Raw genomic sequence first — 22,495 nt, forward strand, 5'->3', positions numbered from 1 at the left:
GTCCCCTAGGATCTGTTGGCTTCTGGCCAAGATGAAGGTTAGGGCAGGGGAGAAGTGAGTTAGTCTCTCTGAATTCCAGGAATGGGACTTGGGTGTCGTATAGAACCTCATGGAAGTCCTCATGGGGGTGCATAGAGGGTCGGTGGACAGAGGTGGGCGCTGCTGCTGCTGCTGCTGCCTTCAGCTCAGTCTAGGAACACCCACTAGAGTTTGCCTGCAATGCTGTTCCCTCCCCACACCCAGGTGTCCTCCTATCCCACATGTACCAGAACCACAAAAAATTCTTGAAACTCGAGAGCTTGGCCCTCTTAGGCTTTTGAAGCATGGGCTCAGCGGCCTGGTTTCCATATTTCCTTGTAAGATACACAATGGCAGTGTGACAGTCCCCTTCCCCCAGCCACTGCTGGCTCTTCCAGGCCTCCCTGTACCCTTCACCACAGCCCCTGCTCTCCCTCTCCACAGTCCCACCTCTGTCCCCCTAGACCCCACATCTGGTCTGGCTGATCATTCTTTCCCATTCTGTGGCTCATGTCTCCCTAGGTGGGTGATGATTTCACTCAGTTGGTGGCCTTTGGGTGCACAGGCTTGGGGTGTGCTCCTGAGTTGTGTACACTTGTGTCTTTGAGCCCGAGTGACTGCTGTGTGCATTGCGGTGTGCACCTGCCCTGCACGGGGTGCGTGCGGTGGGAGGGGGTGGTGGGGAGGAGGGGCATCGGAGGGGGCAGCGGGGCTGTTCTATTTTTACTGGCCAGTTGTTGCTGGCCACAGTTTTCATAGCCTCCCCTCGGCTCTGCCCCTCACAGTCTGCTGTCTATATCGAGGCACAGGCCAGCCCAGCTCACAAAGGCTAAACGAGGTAAGTGTCTGCAGCCCTAAGACTTCAGACTAGGTCGAACTCAGGCAGAGTACCTGGGATTTTGTTTAAGAAGAAAGGGAGGTCTTACCTGTACAATGGATGTACTGGTAGAACAGTCCTAAAATGCTCTGACAGCATTTCGTCCCACAGAATGGTGTCTTTCCTTCTGCAAAAACTATTTGGAGAGGTGAAAACTCTGCCTGGCCATTTGGAGGCTGGGAGCCAGGAGGAGAATTTTCCACTAGGCTCTTCAGGAGCCCCAAGGCAGAACCTACTAGATTATGTTTTTGCACCCAGCAGGTGGTGGGAGAGAAAGAGCACCCAAGGGAAAAGGGAGCAGCACTGGAAATCAGAGAACAGGGTCAGGGGCTGCATTTGGAAGTTTGAGAAACTGGTAAGCAAGGCCAGCAGCAGGCAAGGCAGGCGCTCTGGCAGCAGCACTCTCAGGGAGCCTAGAGGACAGGACTAGAGCTCCCCGCTGACCCAGAAAATTATTTTGCTTCTTTGCTTTGTCTTTAAGGGACATTCTTGGCTCCCTTTACTCATCTATCAGCACAGTAGGACAAGAGCAGGAGCAGGGGAGGGTGGACTGCCAGCTCTTCTTGGCCAGCCCCTTTGACCACACCTGGCTCTGAGGAGCAGAACAGTTGTTGGGGGGCCTCCTGGGGGAAAGCAGATGGTGGCAGCAGGTGTGGGCAGCAGGTGCCCCCTGGAGACTGACATTCCTGGAGGATGATAACGAACAGACCAAGGGGGTAGTTCTTCATCAACTAGTATGTCTTTGGGGCTTCCTCAGTGTCTTTGGTGAAGCAAAGCCTTCAGAATGAGCAACTGCCTATAAACTCTAATTTTAGCCAAGCATCTTGGGAATTTATGGATGGGCCCTGCAACACATGCACCAGGGCAATGGCTACAGTGTGATCCATGGTTGGGGGTGGGCAGGGTGTTGGTGGTCTCTGACTGAGGTGGGGGCTAAAAGACAGCATAGGCCACTGGTTTTGGGAGTCGCTATCCCATGGCAGTTCTGAGATTAGGCTTTGATGTTTGGAGCTCTAGATGGGGGTGTGGTGTGTGGTAGACAGACGGCAGCCACAGGCTTGGGAGCACAGCTTTGTTAAGTCAGTCAAGGAGGAAGGTATGCCCTTGAACTGGGATCCAAGGTCAGGGGTAGGGAGCAGGGGGAAGAACATGAACCCGGCTAGATATTTGTATGCCTGATTATTAGGTGTGCAAAGAGATCAGTTCCTCCCCTTACACACACATTCTTTCCCTCACACACAATCACTTATACACATATTTGTACACACAATCTCAATCTCATAGTCTAGTAGGCTGTCCTTTCTACCCCACAGAGCCTTGGAGGAGGAAAAGCTCAGCTCTGAGCTATACCCCAGAGATTAGTTGCTCTGTCTGTCCGATTGTGAATTTTCTAATTATGTCCCTGCTTGCTCCTTGTCTGGGAGACAGAATCCTGGCTCTTCAAGCCTCGCCTTGGCTGCTGTCTACATCCTGACTTCTTATCAGGTCCCTGCTTGTCTTCCCTGGGACCTGTCAAGGGGTCCCATCTGCTGGGTGTCAGAGCGTAGATTGGGGCCTCCTGCCTGACGTGGGACCACTTGGTCTGGCATTTGTCAGTGAGGGACAATGGGGCAGGCCTTGGAGCTTGGCAGCTGGCTTAGACTGGCCTCAGCAGATGGGGCCCCACACTGGTGACAGTGGGTCTCTCTTAAAGAGAGGAGGAGGGGCGGCACCTGTGGCTCAAGGAGTAGGGCGCTGGTCCCATATGCTGGAGGTGGTGGGTTCAAACCCAGCCCGGGCCAAAAACCAAAAAAAAAAAAAAAGAGAGAGGAGGAGGCACGATCATGGCCAGTTGCCCACTAAGGATGAGACACATCTCAGGAAGACAGACTTGAGATCTCCTTGGCTGACACCTGGTGCCCCCTGGAGACTGACATTCCTGGAGGATGATAATGAACAGACCAAGGGGGTGGTTCTTCATCAACTAGTATGTCTTTGGGGCTTCCTCAGTGTCTTTGGTGAAGCAAAGCCTTCAGAATGAGCAACTGCCTATAAACTCTAATTTTAGCCAAGCATCTTGGGAATTTATGGATTTCTCTACACCTCTCCCTGTGTGGCCCAGGGTAACAGCTGATATTCTGGGGTCATAACCCACCCTCTACTTCATTTACCCCTGAGTCACCCTGGGTGGCAGAGGCAGCAGTGGAGCCCCAGAAGGCTTTTTGACAAGGTGGGAGACTCAGGAGAGGTGGACAAAGCCCTTTTCACCAGGGCCAGGAGGATGCTTCATAGGCACAGAGGGAAAGGAAAGACCAGGACAGAGGACAGAGTGGCTCTGGAATAAAACTACTGATAGGTGCTTTACGAGTGACCTTTAGAGTCTGCCCTGCTCTAGGTCCCTGAACCAAATGCAAACCCCCAATCTTGAGCTCCAAGCCTACCTGCCCCCCTCACTGGTCTCTCCCACCCCTCACTGTGCTGCCTAGCTCAGGGCCCTGTCCTACCCAGCACTCTCCACCCCATTGTCCCCTTTCTTCTCCTGTGCTTTTTCACAACCCTCCCCTTCTCCTCCTCCACTGGAATGCTCTATGCCCAGGCCCAGGCAAGATGGTGAGTCAGGTTTGGGTTTGAAATATCCCTCCCTGGAGACCCACAGACCCCCCCATGGCCTGGGCCCCAGGGACCACCTTGTCAAGGGGCTTCAAACCATGCTCCATGGCCAAGTGTCCTCACAGAGGACCACAGGGCGCCTATAACTTCCTTCAGCCAGGGCCATTTGCTCATGTTGACTGAATTTTTTTTGTTTCCAAGTATGATTTGGTTTGAACGAAAGATTCACGAGCTCAATCTTAAGTGGAAAACCACTTATTTAACCCCTTATTTTGCAGACAGGGAAACCCTCCCAGAGAGAATAAGGATAAACTTGAGTAGAACTCAGGGTTGTCCCTGCCTCCTGTCTTAACGCCCTCCATCCGGCACCTCCCCTGCCATCTGTGTGAGTGGCGCCCCCTGGAGTTGTCCCATGTGGAGGTTACCTGTATTCCAGCGTTCACTCCGCTGCATTCAGCTTCTGGGCCTTCCCCTCTCTGAGCTCTTTGGTGACACCTTCATCCACAGGATAAAGTGCAAACAGCTTGTCGTTCAAAGACAGCTTGTCCTCACTTTGCAAACATTCTTCCTATAAACTCTATTCTGTCCCCCATGGGGTCAATAAGTTTTTACCAGAAAGGGCCTGATAGTAAATATTTTAGGCTTGGCAGGCTTTTCACATGCAGTTCCTGTCCCATATTCTTTTTTAATTTTCTAACCTTTTAGGCAAAATCAGATATATTTGTGGGGTGTCCTTTGCTGATCCCTGCCCTATATCCCTGTCCCATACTGACCTGCTGGTATCCATTTTCTCTTATTTCTTCTTCCTGTGGTCCCCCTTTCCCAGGCAGCATTACTGGCTCCCAAGGCCCACCTGGGTCTGGGGTGGGAGTCACAATTTTCCCTTATTGGTGATTCCTCTGTGCCCTCTAGGTGCAGCCCCACTGCCACCATGCCGGAAGTGTAAGTATTCTCGCCTCTTCTGGGGCTCCAGGAAGGCAACTCCCTTTGCTGCAGATATCAGCCCCATAGTTGAGGCATCATTTGTTCAGCTCCTGAATCTGCTGCCTTGGAGACTAGATCCTAAAACAGGGACAGTCCCAAGTACCTGGATCAGCATTTACTGGCTTCCCCAATGTCTCATGTGTCCTCCCAACCTTGGAGCAGAACTTGCACCCCCAGGTTGCCCTGGGAAGACATTTTTGGCCTGTGCTTCAGAGTTTGCCCGTCTGCACTGATCAGATGGATTGCATGTGCCAGGCTATGATTTAACATTGGCCTAGGAGGTATACAAAGCGTTGAGACTTTACCCACAAGCCCAGGGATGGACCCTTTCATGTTACCGGAACCCTATCTTGAGGCTTCCATGACCTCCCACCACTCTCGCCCAACTCACCATGACTACACCCTCACAATAAGAACATCTAGTAGTCCAAAGGGCTGTTGGGTTCTATTCTATTCTGACAGAACCCTCAAACTGGTCCCCCACCTGATGCCTGATTTCTTTCTGACATACTGTTGGCCCCTCCTTTTCCCCAAGCTGGTCCCCATGGTTCTGGTGTGTGCATATAACATACATTGCTCATACTCACTCTGTGTTCTGTTTTTCTCCCATCCTTCCCGTGATGGATACATGAAGCGAGGTAAGTGATAGTTGGGGTATCTCTGTCCTGGTTAACTCTTCAGATTAGTGATGGGGGGGTGCTCTGAGAGAAGAAAGTTTGGATTAAGGCCTGGAGGTTGGAGGGTGCTCAGTGGCTAAGCAATTTCACAGGAGATAGACACCTTGGGTGAAGATTCTGGTTTGGGACTTTCTAAAGTCCAGGGAGTTGATGTTCTAGGGCACGGTGTCACTGGAAGGTGGTCCTGGGACTGCCACAGATCTGGGGGTGACTCTGCACCCTCGGTGAGAGCAAGTTCTCACTCACCCACTTTGATAGCTCATCCAGTCCTGGGGGGACCATTCTGGTCCAGAGCTGACTCTTTGCAAAGCTATATTTGAAGGGTAAGAAGAGAGTCACTGGCTGAACATTGAGGGAGGAGCAAAGAGATGTCCTCAGATCCCCCCAGCCATTAGGTAACCTTGACCTTGGTCTTCTATGCAGTCCAGATTTATTCAACCTGCTGAGAGTGCAGCCTGTGTACTGACCAGGGATGGGGACTGTAGGGGCGGGGCTGACTTAGGGATGCCAAGGGCTGGAATAGGCAGTGCTGATGGAGGGGACATTTGGTACAAAGATTCTCAATGAGAATGGAACATACTATTTTTCAACAGTCATGTCGGTTTCTGAAGTTTGCTGAGGCTCATCTTTAAGTGAGTGTCCACTGATTGATGGTCAAATGTGGCCATAAGCTCACCAAGTGGTGGGGAACCAGGATGGCAATAAAACATTTGGCATGGGTACATTACTGTGTGTAAATCATAAGGGTGATGGTTATAGTAACAGGACATTTCTCTTGAAATCACACTTACCTGAGATGTAGTAAAAATCTAGGTTTCAGGGGAGGAAAAGACAAACAACCCACCCTGAATATTAGGTTAGAAATCCCACATTTCATGTACCAAAACACTTGTATTGGGTGGCGCCTGTGGCTCAAAGGAGTAGGGCGCCGGCCCCATATGCCGGAGGTGATGGGTTCAAACCCAGCCCTGGCCAAAAACTGCAAACAAAACAAAACAAAACAAGACAAAAAAACCACTTGTATTTTCTTGCATGAAAACCGCTCTTGCAAAGCCTGATCACTTCTACTTTATGCACTAGAATAACAACCTAGAGCTGGAGCTGTGCGTTCCCAGCTCCCAGCTTGTCAGAAACAAATAGGATGCTCACTAGTATCTCTGAGAAGTGACAGCCTATGGCCCAGAAGAGACACAAGTGCTTGGAAGGTATTGTAGTCTCATTAGTTAGAGGTCTAGCAGCCTTACTTACTTTCGCCATCCCCGAGGCACCACTGACACAGGGCTAGGACTTATTAAGACTTATCAGAACATATCTAGTCAGCACAATACCTATAGATTTTTGTTTTGAGACAGAGTCTTGTTCTGTCACCTGAGTTCCAGTGTAGTAGCCTCATCATAGCTCACAGCAACCTCCAACTCTTGAGCTCAAGCAATTCTCTTGCCTCATCCTCCCAAGTAGCTGGGACTACAGGTGCCTGACATGACGACTGACTGATTTTTCTATTTTTAGTAGAGACAGGGTCTCGCTGTTGCTCAGGCTGGTCTTGAACTCCTGAGCTCAAGGGATCCTCTCACCTTGATCTCCCTGAATGCTAGGATTACAGGCGTGAGCCACTGTGTCAGCCAACTAGTATTTTTTCATAAGAGGAAGAAACAGTGTTTTAATATCTTACAAAGATTTATATGGTGGTGTCAACATTTTAAGAAGTTTTGAGGTCCACACAGATACGCTTCATTTATTTGGGAAATTCACAGCTTATTTCTTCAGCATGACAGATTATCGAGGTATTGCCATATTACTTTTCCGAGTACTAAAATGTACATTTCTCTCATGTTTTCAAATGATTTGTATATCCACGATCTCATTTTGTCTGTAATAACTCTGAGCATTAAGTGAGATGGGTTCTAGTATTCTTACTGACAAAAGATGGTGGAGGTGCATATGCATAATGTCACGTAGGGCCAGTAGCAACAGAGCCAGAGTAGGAAGTGAGGGCTTCACCTTGCATCAAGGCAGGTGATTGCAGTGTTCTGTGAATTGGAGGGGTTCAATTACATAGAGGAGCTTTTAAGGGACTGTAAGGTGAGCAGAAGATTCTAGGTAATGATGGTGAACCCAGGCTGGGATTTTTCTTGGTCTTGATCAGCAATTCAGTCTGCAGTACCCATCTCCCCTTTCTCACCCTCAGAGAAAACCCAAGATCACTGCGTCCCGGAAACTTCTGCTGAAGGTGAGGCTGGGGGCTGGATGCTTGGGGACACCTGTGAGAGACAGAGGGGCAGCCGTGCAGACCCTGAGTGGATGGAAGGGATTAATGGAGGGCAAAAGGAAGGAGGCCAGAGCAAGAAGGAGGAGGCGGTGGAGGTAGCCCCGCCGTTGCTGGAGTCAGTGCCAGCCTCAGTTGATCAGCGGGTGGGAACCTCGAACTATGGATTATGGCACCTGCCTGGGGTCCTGAGAGGGGCAGTGACCAGCTTCAGAATGGGAAGCTATTAGTAGGGGCACAGAGACTTGCTTTATTTTGGTTCAGGTTTCTCTCTTTGGAGCTCTGTGGGCCGAAACAGACAAAAAGTGGTAAGAGAAAGCTATGAGGGAAAGACAAGCTCTGGGGCCTGGGGGATGCCGTGCGCCGACACTTGGCATCTCTTCATATGCGCCTGCCATGGCTACCGCCCCCACCTGTATACTGCACAGTGGTCTCAGAGCTGGCTGGGCTTGGGGCCACCTCCCCTCCTTCCCTGATGCTCAGGGGACAGGGGGAGTAGGAGGGCCCTGGCTCAGTGGGTTTGTCCTGTCCAGAGCCTGATGCTGGCCAAGGCTAAGGAATGCTGGGAGCAGGAGAACGAGGAGCGCGAGGCTGAGAAGGTGCGCTACCTGGCTGAGCGCATCCCCACGCTGCAGACGCGGGGCCTGTCTCTCAGCGCCCTGCAGGTGAGCCTTGAAAGATGGGCTGGACTGGGGTGGCGGCCCCCATGGGTGGCCCCAGGGACCAGGTGTCAGACACCTGAATGAATGAATACCCCTCAAGGTTCTATAACTTACTTAGGAGGTGCTCTTCCCTGTCAGGGCCTCCTTTCCCCTTCTCAGCCACCGTGGGTGCTGATGCTAGATGGCATACCATAGGGGTAGCAAGTGAGCCTCAGAGGGACCAATTGACTTGATGGGTTGGGCCAAGCTAGGGATCTGGCTGCATTTGGGTTTGGGGCATGGGGCTTGAGAAGCCCCTCCCCCACCCCATTTGTTTTTGAGAGAGTCTCACCCTGTTGTCCAGGCTAGAGTGCTGTGGCATCAGCCTAGCACACAGCAACCTCAAATTCCTGGGTTCAAGTGATCCTCCAGCCTTAGTCTTCCAAGTAGCTGGGACTATAGGCACCTGCCATGTGCCAGGCTAATTTTTCTATTTTTAGTAAAGGTGGGGTCTCTCTCTTGCTTGGGGTGGTCTTGAACTCCTGAGCTCAAGGAATCCTCCCGCCTCAGCCTCCCAGAGTGCTAAAAGTACAGGCATGAGCCACAGTGCCTGTCCAGGGAAGCCCCATTTCTCCAGAGACTTGTCCATCCCCGCTTGGAGTTTAGGTCTTTAATGTTTTTTGAACATTGGTAGCTGTTTAAATGCCATGATTGCAAAGAAAAGAGACTGGAAGGACATATAGAAAAAGGTCACCAATTATCTCCAGGTGGTAGCAACAGTAGTTATTTTTATTACTATTATTTAATACATAGTTTTCAAATGTCTTCAATTAACTTGTATTTCTTTTATTGGAAGAAAAGTACTTTTAAAGCCAACTTGTACATACAGAAAGGAGAACCAAGGGTGTACCCTTTGCACTCAGTGGAGGAGTTTGTCAGCTGCTCTCCAGAGGCCAGGTCTGGCTAAGGGGCAGAGAGAGCCAAGGGAGCTGGATTTGGAGGCAGAGAGAGAGGCTGGAGATCGATGGCTATCCCCTCTGTGCCTGCCTGATCAATCTGCCTCCCCCAGGACCTGTGCCGGGAGCTGCATGCCAAGGTGGAGGTGGTGGATGAAGAGCGGTATGACATTGAGGCCAAGTGCCTTCACAACACCAGAGAGGTAAGTCTGTGGGAAGGGCATGGCTGCGTGGGGCTGGGGGTGGGCTGGGCACTGACAGGCCCCCTCCTTCCTCAGGGCCTGGGAGGTAACCACTTAGCTGGAAGCTTTGGTGTCCCCACCCTAACCCTGTAGGGCTGAAGATGGGCAGAGGATAAGCACACATGAAAAGCACAAACTTCCTCCCTCCCTGCCATGTGGGCTCTGCAGCCTAACAGAAGCCACCTCTTTATTCACCCCCACAGCTACTCATGTGCCTGTTAATAACATCCTACCTTTGGGAAGTGCTTTCATGTGCCTTATATCCTTTGATCCTCCCTACTCGCCTGAGGATGGAAGAGGGGCTATTATCTGTCCCTTGGAGAGGGGAAGGCTGAAGTTCAGAGAGGCTGAGAGCTTGGCCTGGGTCACCCAGGGGTGGTCCTGGGACCCATGCTGGGCTCTGACTCCTCGCACTCTGGTGCTCAGCATGGGGTGTGGGAACAATTAGCTCCTTCCAGACTCTGCTCCAGTGGGGTGTGGCAGAGGGTGGAAGGACAGGGCTCCTTCTGGGCATTTGTCCAAGCAGAGTGGGGTGTTGAGGGAGGGAGCACAAACCAATTCTCTCCTTCCCACTTCTGCCCTTCAGTAACGATGATCTGAGTGATCATCAAGCCAGAGATCACACCCTGGAGATCCCTGGAGGATCTAGAACAGGCAGCTTTGTCCACCTCAAAGGCTCTCTGGGGAGGGATGAGTTTAGAGCAGGCATGAGGCTGTAGAACGGGAAGAAGCAGCCTGGTATTCCTGTTGGAATTTTTTTTTTTGTTAGAGACAGAGTTTCACTTTGTCACCCTTGGTAGAGTGCTGTAGCGTCACAGCTCACAGCAGCCTCAAACTTTTGGGCTCAAATGATTCTCTTGCTTCTGCCTCCCGAGTAGCTGGGACTACAGCTGCCTGCCACAACGCCCGGCTATTTATTTGTTGCAGTTTGGCCGGGGCTGGGTTCGAACCCACCACCATTGGTGTATGGGGCCGGCGCCCTACCCGCTGAGCCACAGGCACCGCCCGCAGCCTGGTATTCCTAACAGGGCTTCCAAACCACACAAGTCTGAGCTTGGTGGGGCTGCTCTTCTACTTAAGGCTACAGCTCTATCCATGGCTAAAACGGACTTTGTGCACTTATTCACTCATTTTGTCAACAAATGTGTAGTGGCTATTTGCAAAGAGATGGGTGGGTCTGAGTGTCCTAGAGGCCTCAAAGCTGGGGAATCCTGAGTGTGGCTCTGGCTGGAACCCTAGCAACCTAAGACCCTCAGGCAGGGTGCTGTGGCCAGCTCCTCTCACCAAAATGGGCTTTATCTGTGTACTTATTCACCCATTTGTCAACAAATGTCTGTGGCTATTTGCAAAATCTCAGCTCTCTGGCCCCTTCTCACCTGCAGATTAAGGACCTGAAGCTGAAGGTAATGGACCTCCGAGGGAAGTTCAAACGCCCACCCCTCCGCCGGGTCCGTGTCTCAGCTGACGCCATGCTCCGGGCCCTGCTGGGCTCCAAGCACAAGGTGTCCATGGATCTGCGGGCCAACCTCAAATCTGTGAAGAAGGAAGACACCGAGAAGGTGAGGCTCCTCTGCTCAGAACCTTCCACCCCCTGTCCTACCACTTTTCCCCTGTCAATCCCTCACACAGCCTCAGGCAGGCTTGAGAGCTCCTGTTGGAGGCTAGTCCACCTGTCAGATAGAACCTTCTAGAAGACCAGGGAGACCAGTGTGGGAGGAAAGCAGGCTGTTTTGTTCTGAGGAGGAAACTGAGACACAAAGCAAGGCAGACCAAAGAATAAACTAAAAATCTTGAAACTAGTATGAAGAAACTGTGGAGATTTAGGGTACTAGGGTTGCCCTAGTCATTACGTGTAATGCCCATGTCATTACAGGGAAAGAAGAAAGGACAGAACTTCATCATGGGTGTAGGTACACATGAGTGCAGAAATTAGAGAGCTGAGTTTAATCACTCAGCATTGAATCACTCCAAGTTGGTTGAATCCACAGTGTTTGTGCCCATAATTGACAGCCCTGAAGGAACAGGGATAATAGGAACAAGAAGCCCAAGAAGCTCCATAAAGACAAGAAATGAACCAAGTATTATGCTGACAAAAGAAAATGAGGCTGGGTATGGTGGCTCACATTTCGTAATCCCAGCAATTTGGGAGGATGAAATGGGAGTTTGAGACCAGCCTGGTCAACATAGCAAGACTATCTCTAAAAAAAAGGGAAATGAGCCAAATTAGTAAGAGAAAGCTTCTTGGAAGAGGTGGCCTTGAGCTACATGCAGTGTTTTAGACCAGGAGTGTGGCGTGGGGCTGTGATTCATTGTGGGTGCGAACGGGTACCTGTAACCCTGCCACTGTCACCATTAGAGATTTCTTTTTTTTTTTTTTGGGGGGATATGACCTTTATTGAGCTTATCCACCAGAGTGGAAATAATGTCTGTACAAAACCAAATGTTTGTTACTATAACTTCTGCAACACAATTAAAATCCAAACAGTTTTTTAAAAACAGTCAACTCAATCAAAACCCACTACTTCAGAATCAATAGCTTCTTTGAAGCCACAGTAACACTTAAATATGGTTAAGACTTGAATGCAGAAATTTGGTTGGTTGGAAAAGCTAATTAAACTTACAACTTGCTCAAATAGAATTACAAAAAGGCAAAATTGTGTTTTTCACAGAGATACAGTCCACTGGAATCACCAACACTGGACAGCTGTTAGAGTATTTAGAGTCCTGAGATAATAAGGAATCCAGGCATCCTTTAGACAGTCTTCTGTTCTCCTTTCTTTCCAATCAGAGATTTGTGGATGTGTGGAATGACACCACCACCAGCAATTGTAGCCTTGATGAGAGAGTCCAATTCCTCATCTCCACGAATAGCAAGTTGCAAGTGACGAGGGGTAATATGCTTTACCTTTAAATCTTTTGATGCATTTCCTGCCAGTTCAAGTACCTCTGCGGTGAGGTACTCCAGGATGGCTGCGCTGTACACAGCGGCAGTTGCGCCCACACGTCCAGTGACTGGTCATCCTAGATTTCAGGTGTCCATGAATACGGCCCACCGGGAACTGCAAGCCGGCTCTCTGTGAGCGGAAACCGCCTTTGTCTTGGCCTTTCCGGAGTCCTTCCCAGCCTTACCGCCAGCCATTTCGAATTCAGCTGAAGCTCAAACAAGCAAGGCAGAGAAAGGGCTAATCAGAGAGACAGCGAGATCCCACCACCTACTCCTTCGTCGCACCGCGATTCAAACTGCCACCATTAGAGATTTCTAAGGAAACTTCTTCTTGGCCAGACACCAGCTGGGGAAGGGTGGTGTTGGAATTTCCTATCATTTTGAGGAGGCTGACTTTTTACCACACAGTTTCTCCTGAGCTGGGAGGCCTGATTCCCGCTCTGGCTGGGTAAGTTCTGATGTATGTGTGGTCTGCCCTCAGGAGCGACCTGTAGAAGTGGGTGACTGGAGGAAGAATGTGGAGGCCATGTCCGGGATGGAAGGCCGGAAGAAGATGTTTGATGCTGCCAAGTCTCCAACCTCACAGTAGAGGTACCTAGAGACCAGCTCCTTCCTCTTTGGGGTGCATCAGAGCCTAAAGGATGACAGGGAACACCAGATAAGGGCTGGGAGTTGTGTCTAGAGTCGTATAGGGAGCAAAGCACTGATGACAGTCAGCTCTCCTGGGCTCAGCCCTGGCTCCAGCACGGGGATACTCTGGGCATGTCATTTCTACTTTGGGGCCCGTTTTGTTCCCTCCATCTATGAAGTTGTGGGTTGTATGAGATCAGTGGTTCTCCAAGTATGGTCCTGGGCCCAGTAGCAACTGCATCACCCAGGTGCAAATGATCAGCCCCCACCCCAGACTCACTGAATTAGAAACTCTGGGGTGGGGCCAGCCGTCTAGGGCAGCGGTTCTCAACCTGTGGGTCGTGACCCACAGGAACTGTATTAAAGGGCTGCGGCATTAGGAAGGTTGAGAACCACTGCTCTGGGGGTTCTGATGCACGCAAGAGAACCACTGGATCAGATAATCCCTAGAGTCCCTCCAGCTCTGACTTTCTGAAAATCTAAGTTCTTTTAAATACCTCCTGGCAACATCCTTAATTTGTGCACCCTGCAAGTCCCCAGCACTCATGGTCCCTGCTTGCAGGGAGCTACCAGTCAGAGAGGATATGACTTACCACTGGGGAAATAGCTGGAGAAAGTGGACAAAGCAGGAAAATTAGGCCACATAAAATCCTCTGTGGGAATTCTGAGAGAAGGCACAACAGTGCAGGGGCCTACCCAGTAGCTCCCCAGTCAGAGAAGGCTTTCTGGAGAGGAGGCACTCTCTGAGGACGTGATTTCCAGTGTTAGTGGGTAAAGGGGAAGGGTGTGTAGTGTAGGCTGCTGATGTGATAAAAGAATAGAGGTAGGAATGAGCACCTGTCATAGAGGAGGGTAGCTAGGCCAGGCAAGAGCTGAGGGGCCCAATGTGGACAGCAGTGGGTAGGGAGCCATCCTGGAAGCCGAGGGAACTGGGCCACCAGCTGAGAAGCTGAGGTCTACGGGAGCCAGCCCAGGGGTGTTAGGAGTGAGAAGCCCTGGGTACCCCATGTGCCGTAGGTAAGTCAGGGGTTCATATACTGCACGCAGGTGCCCAGGAACTGATGGCTTTCACTACTCTGTTCCTACAGAAAAGCCTACTGTGCTGTGCTGTGGGCTCTGGCTTCATCCTTTTTCCTCCAGCCCGGCTCACCCAGCACCCTGCGCCATATCCCCATCTGGAGCAGCCCTCCCTGGCCCCACCTCTTCCCTCCAGCCTGCTCACTCTCCTCTGGAACCAGGATGCAACAGGCACACAGGAGAAAAGTGGACGCCAGTGTCTGAAGCCCTCACCCCAGACGGTGGGACTCCAGTCACTTTCAAGCTCTTGTGGTTTCCCAGCCATCCCCCCATGGCATGACAAGCAGAGGATGAGGAGGCAGTGGGCACACCTTTCCTCCAGCCTGTGCCAAGTCCCTTTGCTGTCTCTCCATTAAAAACCCAGCGTCCTGGTCCTTTCTGGAGCTCTGACTGTGAATGCTCAGAGGGAGTTTGTGAGGAGAGTGCTGTGCTGGGCCCCAGGCACTGTGTCCACAGTCAGGAACTCGGGATCCAAATGAAGGGCTGTGGAATTGGCAACTGCTTGCTCAGGTCCCCCACTGCTGTCCACCCCAGTGGCATCACACAGCACACACTCACACTGAGGATGCTTGGCTCACCAAATCCCTGTCCTCTGAGAACAGACCCTGTATCACCCCCATTCTGTCCCTCAAGTGGGGCCTCTCAATTTAGAGTGGCTTCCCCTCCCTGGTTCCATACTCTGCTTCCTCTGTAAACCTGGGTCATCTTTTTCTGGCACCCGCTGGATGGACTTGACCTTTCTGGGCTCAGATGTCAGGATGTTTTCAAGCCCTCACCTGGTCCTGCTGGCACAGTGCAGGGGGAATCATCCCATATCCAGCCCTCCAGGAGTGACACTTTGCAGTTCCAAGCCTCGCCACCAGGTGGTTCCTTCCCTGGGCTCTGTCACAAGTGCGCTCTGGTCCTTCCTGCCTCTGCTCTCTCCTCCCTTAGCTACCCTGCTCCTGACATTATTTCCCTTTCACACTCCTGTACTGGTCATAGCTGGTCATATCCCTCAGGACTGATTCGGTTCCCAAGGTAGTGCAGCCAGTGATCTTTCCTCTGGGTTAGGTCTTTTCTCCCTCCCATTGACATCCTGGTCCAAAGCCTGGTGAGGGACATAAGCCCAGGGGCTTTGGAGGTTTGGGGCCGTCCCTCTTCCCATCACCCTGAGAAGAATGGTTCCTATGAAGCAGAGACTAAGGTTCTGGGCCAGAGGTGGAATAAGCCTGACTTTTCTGGGCAGTGTCATGTGACTTCTGAGCTAAGCCTACGAAGGAAGTGGCCAGACAGGGAATTTTGACTTTTTGACTGCCCCAGCACTGGCCCCAGGAGAAAGTGAGCTGTCCAAGCAGCACCCCCTTCCACCCACCTTACTGAGTTCCCATTCAACGCTCTAATCACATGTATTACCAGCCATAAATTCCAGAAGCTGGTGCAAAGTGCAGTGCCAGCTACTCCCTAGGGAATGGTCTGGCACCCAGGGCTGCTCAGCCTGCCAGCTCCTTCCAGAGAGCACGGAAGTGGGAACAACAACTTGGGGTGCATTAGGGGAAGCAGCAGTCTGCACAGGGCTCCTGCTCTGAGTAGGTCAGATGGGCAGAGGCAGACATGTGCAGAAAGCAGAACTCCTACCAAACCTGTAGGCACAGACACGCCCGTTCTCACACACACAAAGCTGGAAAACCTGATGGGGCTGGTCCAGGCCACAGAGGATGAGGTTAAGCTTCATGCCCAGGCAGCCACAGAAACCCACCCTTCCCTGCCTCACAGGGCTTCTCTGGCTGGCCTGGGCCCAAAGCATCATCTCCTTGTTTTACCTTTTTCCAACCCTTTCATAGAACCTGGCCACAAGTTCCAGAGTGAAATCTCAGTTCTGCCAATCGACTATTAACCAGGGGCCCTGTCAGACTGGCGTATCCACCCTGCTATAAAGGTGGGAGAGCAGCCCGGGGCCTGACTCAAGGAAACACCTGGGTATAGAAGGCCTGTGGGAGGAGAAGGTGGGGCCACCCTCAACAAACCCAAGCTTATGACCCTCTGGGATGGAGCCTATCCAGAGGTCTCCCAGAGGTCATTGGGTTCCTTCTCCTTCCAGGCAGGACCAGACCTGATCCCTCCTGTGAGGATGGGGCAAGAACAAACATAGGCACAAACATCCCCTGAGAATGCAGATGGAGAGACCCTAAGTGGATTAGGGGAGGGGAGACTCTGTCACAGAGCTCCTTTGGGGTGGGAGAGGGATCCACAGAGGAGGCTGTTGTAGCCATGAACAGGGCCTGGGGGTGGAAGGCACTGTCTGTGGAGAGCCCTGGTTCTGTTCCAGTCCTTTTTCACCATGAAGGCCAACATGACCCAGCCTAGACACCAGACCAGTGGAACTGGGAGCTGGGGCCTCCTACTGACTCACTGTTCACATATACAGTACATTTAGGTGTCAGGCACAGCTAGCACTTTAATTCCTCTAACCTTCATGACAACCCTGTGAGAAAGGTACAATTACTACTCCCATTTTACAGAAGGGGAAACTGAGGCACAGAGAGGTTAATGACTTCCCATAGTTACACAGCTAGTAACTGGTGGGCTAAGATTCAATCTAGGAAGTCTGTTATTTGCTATTGCAATAATATTTCAATTACAACTATAATAGTAATGCTATACTAAATGCTTTGTTAGAATTGTATCATTACATTCTCACAAAAACCTAAGAAGTAGATACTCTTATCTCAAATTTACTGATAAGGAAATGGAAGCTTGGTGAGTTTAAGTAGCTCACTCTAAGTTACAAGGTTTGACTGATGCAGACCAGAGTCTGGAGCCTATCTATCTGCCTCTGGGTTGTCCCTTTCTGGAATCAGACTCGCCTCCACAGAGCCCAAACAACCTCTTTCCTGAAGGACACAGCAGGGGCTCAAGGGCCCTGCATATGCACCTGGGGAGTCCCCAGATTCCCACCAAAGGGGAAAACATCTCATGGGGTGAGTGACACCCAAATGGACAAAGGTGGAGGTGTTGGGGGTTACTTGGGGGAATGGGGGGATGTCTGTCTCTAACTCACACACAACAGCTGGGGGGGCACCCCTCTTTGCAGTTGGAGGCAGGTCAGTGCTCCTCCCTCCTGCGTAGGAATGACTAGGACAGCTTACCACGTGCTACCCCACCCCCACCCCGCTGTCTCAGAGCCCTTAGGAGGCCAGCTGTTGCCACCCCTTCCCCATAAGATGCCTCTGCCCTGGCAGAGCAATGAGGCCAAGCCCAGCTGTGTTTCTGGAGCCCACTTAGCAGTGGGTACAGTCAGGGCAGGGCCCAGCAGCTCAGAGCTGCTGGGGTTAAAGTGCCCTACTGAAGGAGGGGCTGAGTTAAACATTAGCCACAATGGCCCCCCACGAAGTAAGTCACACTCCCCACAGGGCTATGGGCTGGGCAGCAGGGGGTGGGGGCGGGCAGCTTCTGTTCCAGGTCGGTGATCAAGCTGCCAAAGCTTGAGACACTTGGGTGGGACTTGTTCAGATGGCAGCCTCCTCTCCTGACCCCTAAATGCTCTCTTTTTCCTTAAACATCCCCAAAGCATGACAGCCTTCACTGAAGGTGAGGGGCAAGGGGAGACTCTCTCACTCCAAAGATGTGCTTCTATGTGGCCTGTGGGTCCCCCGAGGGTGAGCCTCCATAACTCCATAGCACTGGCACACAGCACTGTGGTCAATGTCTGGAGGCCTGGGTTCAGAAAGTCATTTGCTCAAGGTCACAGAGCTAAGCAGAACTAGGAATTAGGTCCTCGGTCCCCATCTATTCAGAAAACTAGACATGGGCAGAGCTCTGATTTCCCAGCCACGGGCAAAGGCCCAGGGACCCACGCAGGCTGCCCACCTCCAGCCCCAATGCCAACGACTAGTCTCTCTCCCTACTGACACAGACTGGGTGGTCTCCATAAGTCAGGGGCATGTGAGCACGGAGTATGCAGGGTGATGGCCTGCCCTGTGACAGACACCTATGTATCCCCTGTACCAGTGCCTCCAGATGCTTTCCTCCCAACTGACTCCTCATGACCCAGGTTTCAACTGCCCCACCCCACAATGAGGCAACTGGGGCTACAAATGTAGTAAGATTTTCATAAAGCTCAACGTATTCAGTGGAAAGCACTCTCTTTTGTTCTGAAAGCATGCATGCCTTAAGTTTACTACTGTAGTATTACCTTATACTTACAGAGTGGGAGGACAATAGGTGGTAACTGTTGTTTTCTAATGTTCTTACTTCACACAATAAAATGGTGACAACACCATTTCAGTATTTACATTAAAAAAATATTCGTTTATAGAAACTAAAAGCCAGGAATTTACTGTCCTGGATTCTTTAGGGTATAGGTCTTAAATCACCACCTTCTTCCTCCGTGAGAACCAGAGGTGTGGCAGTGGCTCAACCATGATACACGAATAGGGACAGAACTGAAATGTCAGGATGTGACTTAAAAGCCAGCTGGGAGGGCTGGGGATCCCCCTGGATCTCCATGCTGGCCTCTCTGAAATTGAAGAAGCCGCCCATCAGTCTTGTGTCTGGGGGATTCCAGACGTTTGAACGTTTCTGGAGCTTCTCAGAACCCGGAGGGAGAGGAGGAGAGAAATGACCCCTTCCCCAACTACTGGCTGGAAAATCCTGAAACCCCCTGCCTTTGACCAGGGAATTCCCAGCTGTGCTCAGCACTGCCTTGGTGGACTCTCTCCAGAGGACGTGACAGTGCATGTTTACACTTTAAGTGTGTGTATAAGAATTATAACATGTACACTCATAAGCCAGCCACTCTTTTTTTTTTGCTGTTTTTAACCAGGGCTGGGTTTGAACCTGCCACCTCCAGCATATGGGGCTGGTGCCCTACTCCTTTGAGCCACAGGTGCTGCCAACCACTCATTTTTTTTTTTTTTTTTTGAGACAGAGTCTCAAGTTGTGGACCTCGGTAGAGTGCTGTGCCATCACAGCTCACAGCAACCTCCAACTCCTGGGCTTAAGCGATTCTCTTGCCTCAGCCTCCCAAGTAGCTGGGACTACAGGCGCCCGCCACAATGCCCGGCTATTTTTTTTTTCTTTTTTGGTTGTAGTTGTCATTGTTATTTGTCAGGCCTGGGCTGGATTCGAACCCGCCAGCTCTGGTGTATGTGGCTGGTGACTTAGCTGCTTGAGCTACAGGCGCTGAGCCCAGCCACTCATTTTAAGAACTAGGATGTTGCAAACAATTTTGAAGGCCACATGCCCCTCCCCAAACCCTTCCTCTCTACAAAGGTTAACATAAGCCTTAATTTGGTGTAATTCTCTTTATCACGTTACTACATGTTTATAGATTTCTAAACAATACATTGTTGAGTTTTGCTTCTTTTTGTAAACCTTACATAAATGCATGCACTTTGCTTTTTTTCTTCAACATGAAGGTTGTAAATTAATCCCTTTTAATACTTGTCACGTGTTCATTTTCACTGCTGTGAAATTATGAAATGATGAAAATACCATCAGTTATTCATTCTCTTCCCTGTTGATGGATATTTGGAAGGTCTCAGATTTCTACTACTACCAACAGTGCCGCTTTCAATATTCATGAGCCTCTCCTCTGCTGCTCATGTTCAAGACTTCATCCACTCAGGGGTTCAACTGCTGGTTGACAAGAATGACATCTTCATCTTTGCGAGGCTGTACCACTTACATTCCTGCCAGCAACTAGAAGAGTTTGTGATGCTCCCCATCCTGATTTTGCCAGATCCTGGAGGCCAAGGGTCCTGGGTGCTCAGAACTCCCTTGACCTCAGCTTCTCTCTGACCCAGCCTCTCAATGTCACTCTTGCCAGGGGTTCTCAGGCTATTTGAGGTTTCCTATTCTTCCTAAGTCAAGTTAGTGCAATTCTCCAAACCTTTATTAGCCTCCAGCTATGCCAGGCAAAGTGTTGAGGGGATACTGCAGCAATTAAGACATTCTTTTTCTTTTTTGGGGACAGAGTCTCACTCTGTTGCCCAGGATAGAGTGCTCTGGTATTAGCTTTGCTCAGAGCAATCTCAAACTCCTGGGCTCAAGCAATCCTCCTGCCTCATCCTCCTAAGTAGCTGGGACTATAGGTGCTTTCCATAACACCCTATTAATTTTTCTATTTTTAGTAGAGACAGGGTTTTGCTCTTGCTCAGCCTGGTCTCCAACTCCTGAACTCAAGGGATCCTCCCACCTTAGCCTCCCAGAGTGCTAGAATTATGGGTGTGAGCCACCGCACCTGGCAAGATATTCTTTTCCTTCTCCAGACACCCATAATATGCTGAGGGAGCCAGGACATGGGCACAGGTAACTTAAACACCAAGTTCCTTGCCCTCAAGGAACCATTTCCTCCTCCTTCTGACTTAGCATTCATCCTTGGGTACTATGGAAAGCACAGTGCAAAGCTGTCTCCTGAGCTTCCCCACCCTAACCTCCAACCATTTGCTTGACAGCTCCACCTGGCTGTCTTTGGAGATCTTAAATTCTAATAGTTAGAGGTTATGGACCCCACTGACCAACTTACAGTGCACAGACAGCACAACAAAGAACTATCAGGCCAAAAATGCTGAGGCTAAGAAACCCTCTGTGGTTTAAAGTCACCCGTCTCTGAAATCTCCCCCTTTCACAACCTTATCTCATCAGTGGCACCTGCATTCTCCCAGTCCCTCATGCCAGGGAGAGAGGATTCACCCAGATTCTCCTCCTTTACCAGCCACGGTCAATCATCTCAGTCCTGACAATTCAACCACTTAAAGCTCTCGCCAACACCTTCTTTTCCTCACTGCCCTTGCTCAAGCTGCCTTCATTTATTTTGTGGACTATATATTCAAAAAATAGCCCTCTAGGGCGGCGCCTGAGGCTCAGTCGGTAAGGCACCGGCCCCATATACCGAGGGTGGCGGGTTCAAACCTGGCCCCGGCCAAACTGCAACCAAAAAATAGCCGGGCGTTGTGGTGGGCGCCTGTAGTCCCAGCTGCTCGGGAGGCTGAGGCAAGAGAATTGCTTAAGCCCAGGAGTTGGAGGTTGCTGTGAGCTGTGTGAGGCCACGGCACTCTACCGAGGGCCATAAAGTGAGACTCTGTCTCTACAAAAAAAAAAAAAAAATAGCCCTGTAAGTGGTCTCCATTTTCATCTGATGTCTTTCATCTGCCTCTAGAGTTGTCTTTCAGTCTCGAGGCCCTTCCCAAAAGCCATTAACCCTTATCGTTTTCTTCAAATCCTGCAGATTCCATTTCAACTTTATTATATAGGGTAAAGGCTAACCAATTCCTTAGTATACAAAGTCCCTACTATCTGTTCTAACCTTTCTGTTCAGTCATGGAAGGTGCTCAGTGTTTCAGGCAGACTGGTGTCCTGTTCCACACACTCCTTGAACTTTACGCCTCTATGTTTTTTGTGTATGTGGTGTGCTGCAGCTGGAGGCCCTCACTGCCTTTCTGACAATTTGAATTCCACTTACACTTAAAGGTCCAATCTAAGTGTTCTTTCCTCTGTGAAGATTTCCCCAATTCCTCCATTAGGGTTAATCCCTCCTGAGGACAATTTCAATTTTTTTTTTCTTTTTTTGAGACAGAGTCTCAAGCTGTTGCCCTGGGTAGAGTGCTGTGGCATCACAACTCACAGCAACCTCAAACTCTTGGGCTTAAGTGATTCTCTTGCCTCAGCCTCCCAAGTAGCTGGGACTACAGGTGCCCCCCACAACACCCAGCCATTTTTTCAGTTGCAGTTGTCATTGTTGCTTTAGCTGACCTGGGTTGGATTCGAACCCGCCAGCCTCGGTGTATGTGGCTGGTGCCCTACCCACTAAGCTATGGGTGCTGCCACAATTTTAATTTTTAATCACAGTCTAACATGAATGAGGTGTGGGGCTGTAGGTATGCTTGCTGAATGTGTATTTACCAGCATATGTATATCTTTATTGCTAGACTAGGAATAGGTCTTGAGATCTGGAACTTTGTACCATTGAGTATCAAAGCTATTAACTGATTATAGTGGGCAGAATTATACCCCCTACCCCAGAAGTGTTCATTTCATAACCTTGGGTGCCTATGCATGTGACTTTATTTGGAAATATGGTCTTTGTAGGTATGATCAAGTTCAAATGAGGTCATGCTGGTGAGTCCTAATCTAATGTTGTACAAAATGAGGGCTACTTGGGAACAGGCACAGAGACACATGGAGAATGTCATGTGACAATGGGATTGAAGATTGGAATAACACAGCTGCAAGCCAAGGAAATCCAAGAATTGCCAGCAACCCTCAAGAGCTGAAAGAAGCAAGGAAGGACACTTTTCCTAGAGCCTTTGGAGGAAGCATCGCTCTGCTGACACCTTGACTTCAGAATTCTAACCTCCAGACCTGTGAGAGAATAAACTTTTGTTGTTTAGAGACGTCCAGTTTGTGGCACTTTGTGTGGCAGCTCCAGGAGACTAACTCACCGATCCAGCACTAAGCACTGAGCCTGCAGGGCACATAGAAAGTGTTGAGTAAAAACATAATGCCTGCCCTCCAGGAATTTTGGGGGCACCAACATGTATATGACTGACCTTTCCTTATTTCTTAGAATTGTCTACATACCAACTTTCCATGTCTTTGGCTATGTACATCCA

General features: G+C 50.3%; 1 protein-coding gene and 1 pseudogene across 3 annotated transcripts; one reads left to right on the forward strand and one right to left on the reverse strand.

The window, feature by feature from the left end:
- Positions 1 to 757: 757 nt before the first annotated feature.
- On the forward strand, positions 758 to 14,284 carry TNNI1 (troponin I1, slow skeletal type). Of its 2 annotated transcripts, XM_053605777.1 has the most exons (9): positions 758 to 856; positions 4,397 to 4,426; positions 5,103 to 5,106; positions 7,334 to 7,375; positions 7,945 to 8,076; positions 9,122 to 9,211; positions 10,633 to 10,809; positions 12,676 to 12,785; positions 13,913 to 14,284. In XM_053605777.1, the coding sequence occupies exons 2-8, from the start codon at positions 4,416 to 4,418 to the stop codon at positions 12,781 to 12,783; spliced, it is 564 nt and encodes a 187-aa protein (XP_053461752.1). In that variant the 5' UTR covers positions 758 to 856; positions 4,397 to 4,415; the 3' UTR covers positions 12,784 to 12,785; positions 13,913 to 14,284. The 2 variants fall into 2 exon arrangements, with proteins under 2 accessions (XP_053461752.1, XP_053461753.1); XM_053605778.1 differs by lacking the exon at positions 5,103 to 5,106 and having other exon boundaries at positions 4,397 to 4,430.
- On the reverse strand, positions 11,631 to 12,669 carry LOC128596206 (histone H2A.Z-like; annotated as a pseudogene). The gene has a single exon (XR_008383091.1). The product of XR_008383091.1 is annotated as a histone H2A.Z-like (transcript).
- Positions 14,285 to 22,495: the final 8,211 nt, after the last annotated feature.

The sequence above is a fragment of the Nycticebus coucang genome, chromosome 10 (assembly GCF_027406575.1).
Source record: "Nycticebus coucang isolate mNycCou1 chromosome 10, mNycCou1.pri, whole genome shotgun sequence".
Classification (NCBI taxonomy): Eukaryota; Metazoa; Chordata; class Mammalia; order Primates; family Lorisidae; genus Nycticebus; species Nycticebus coucang.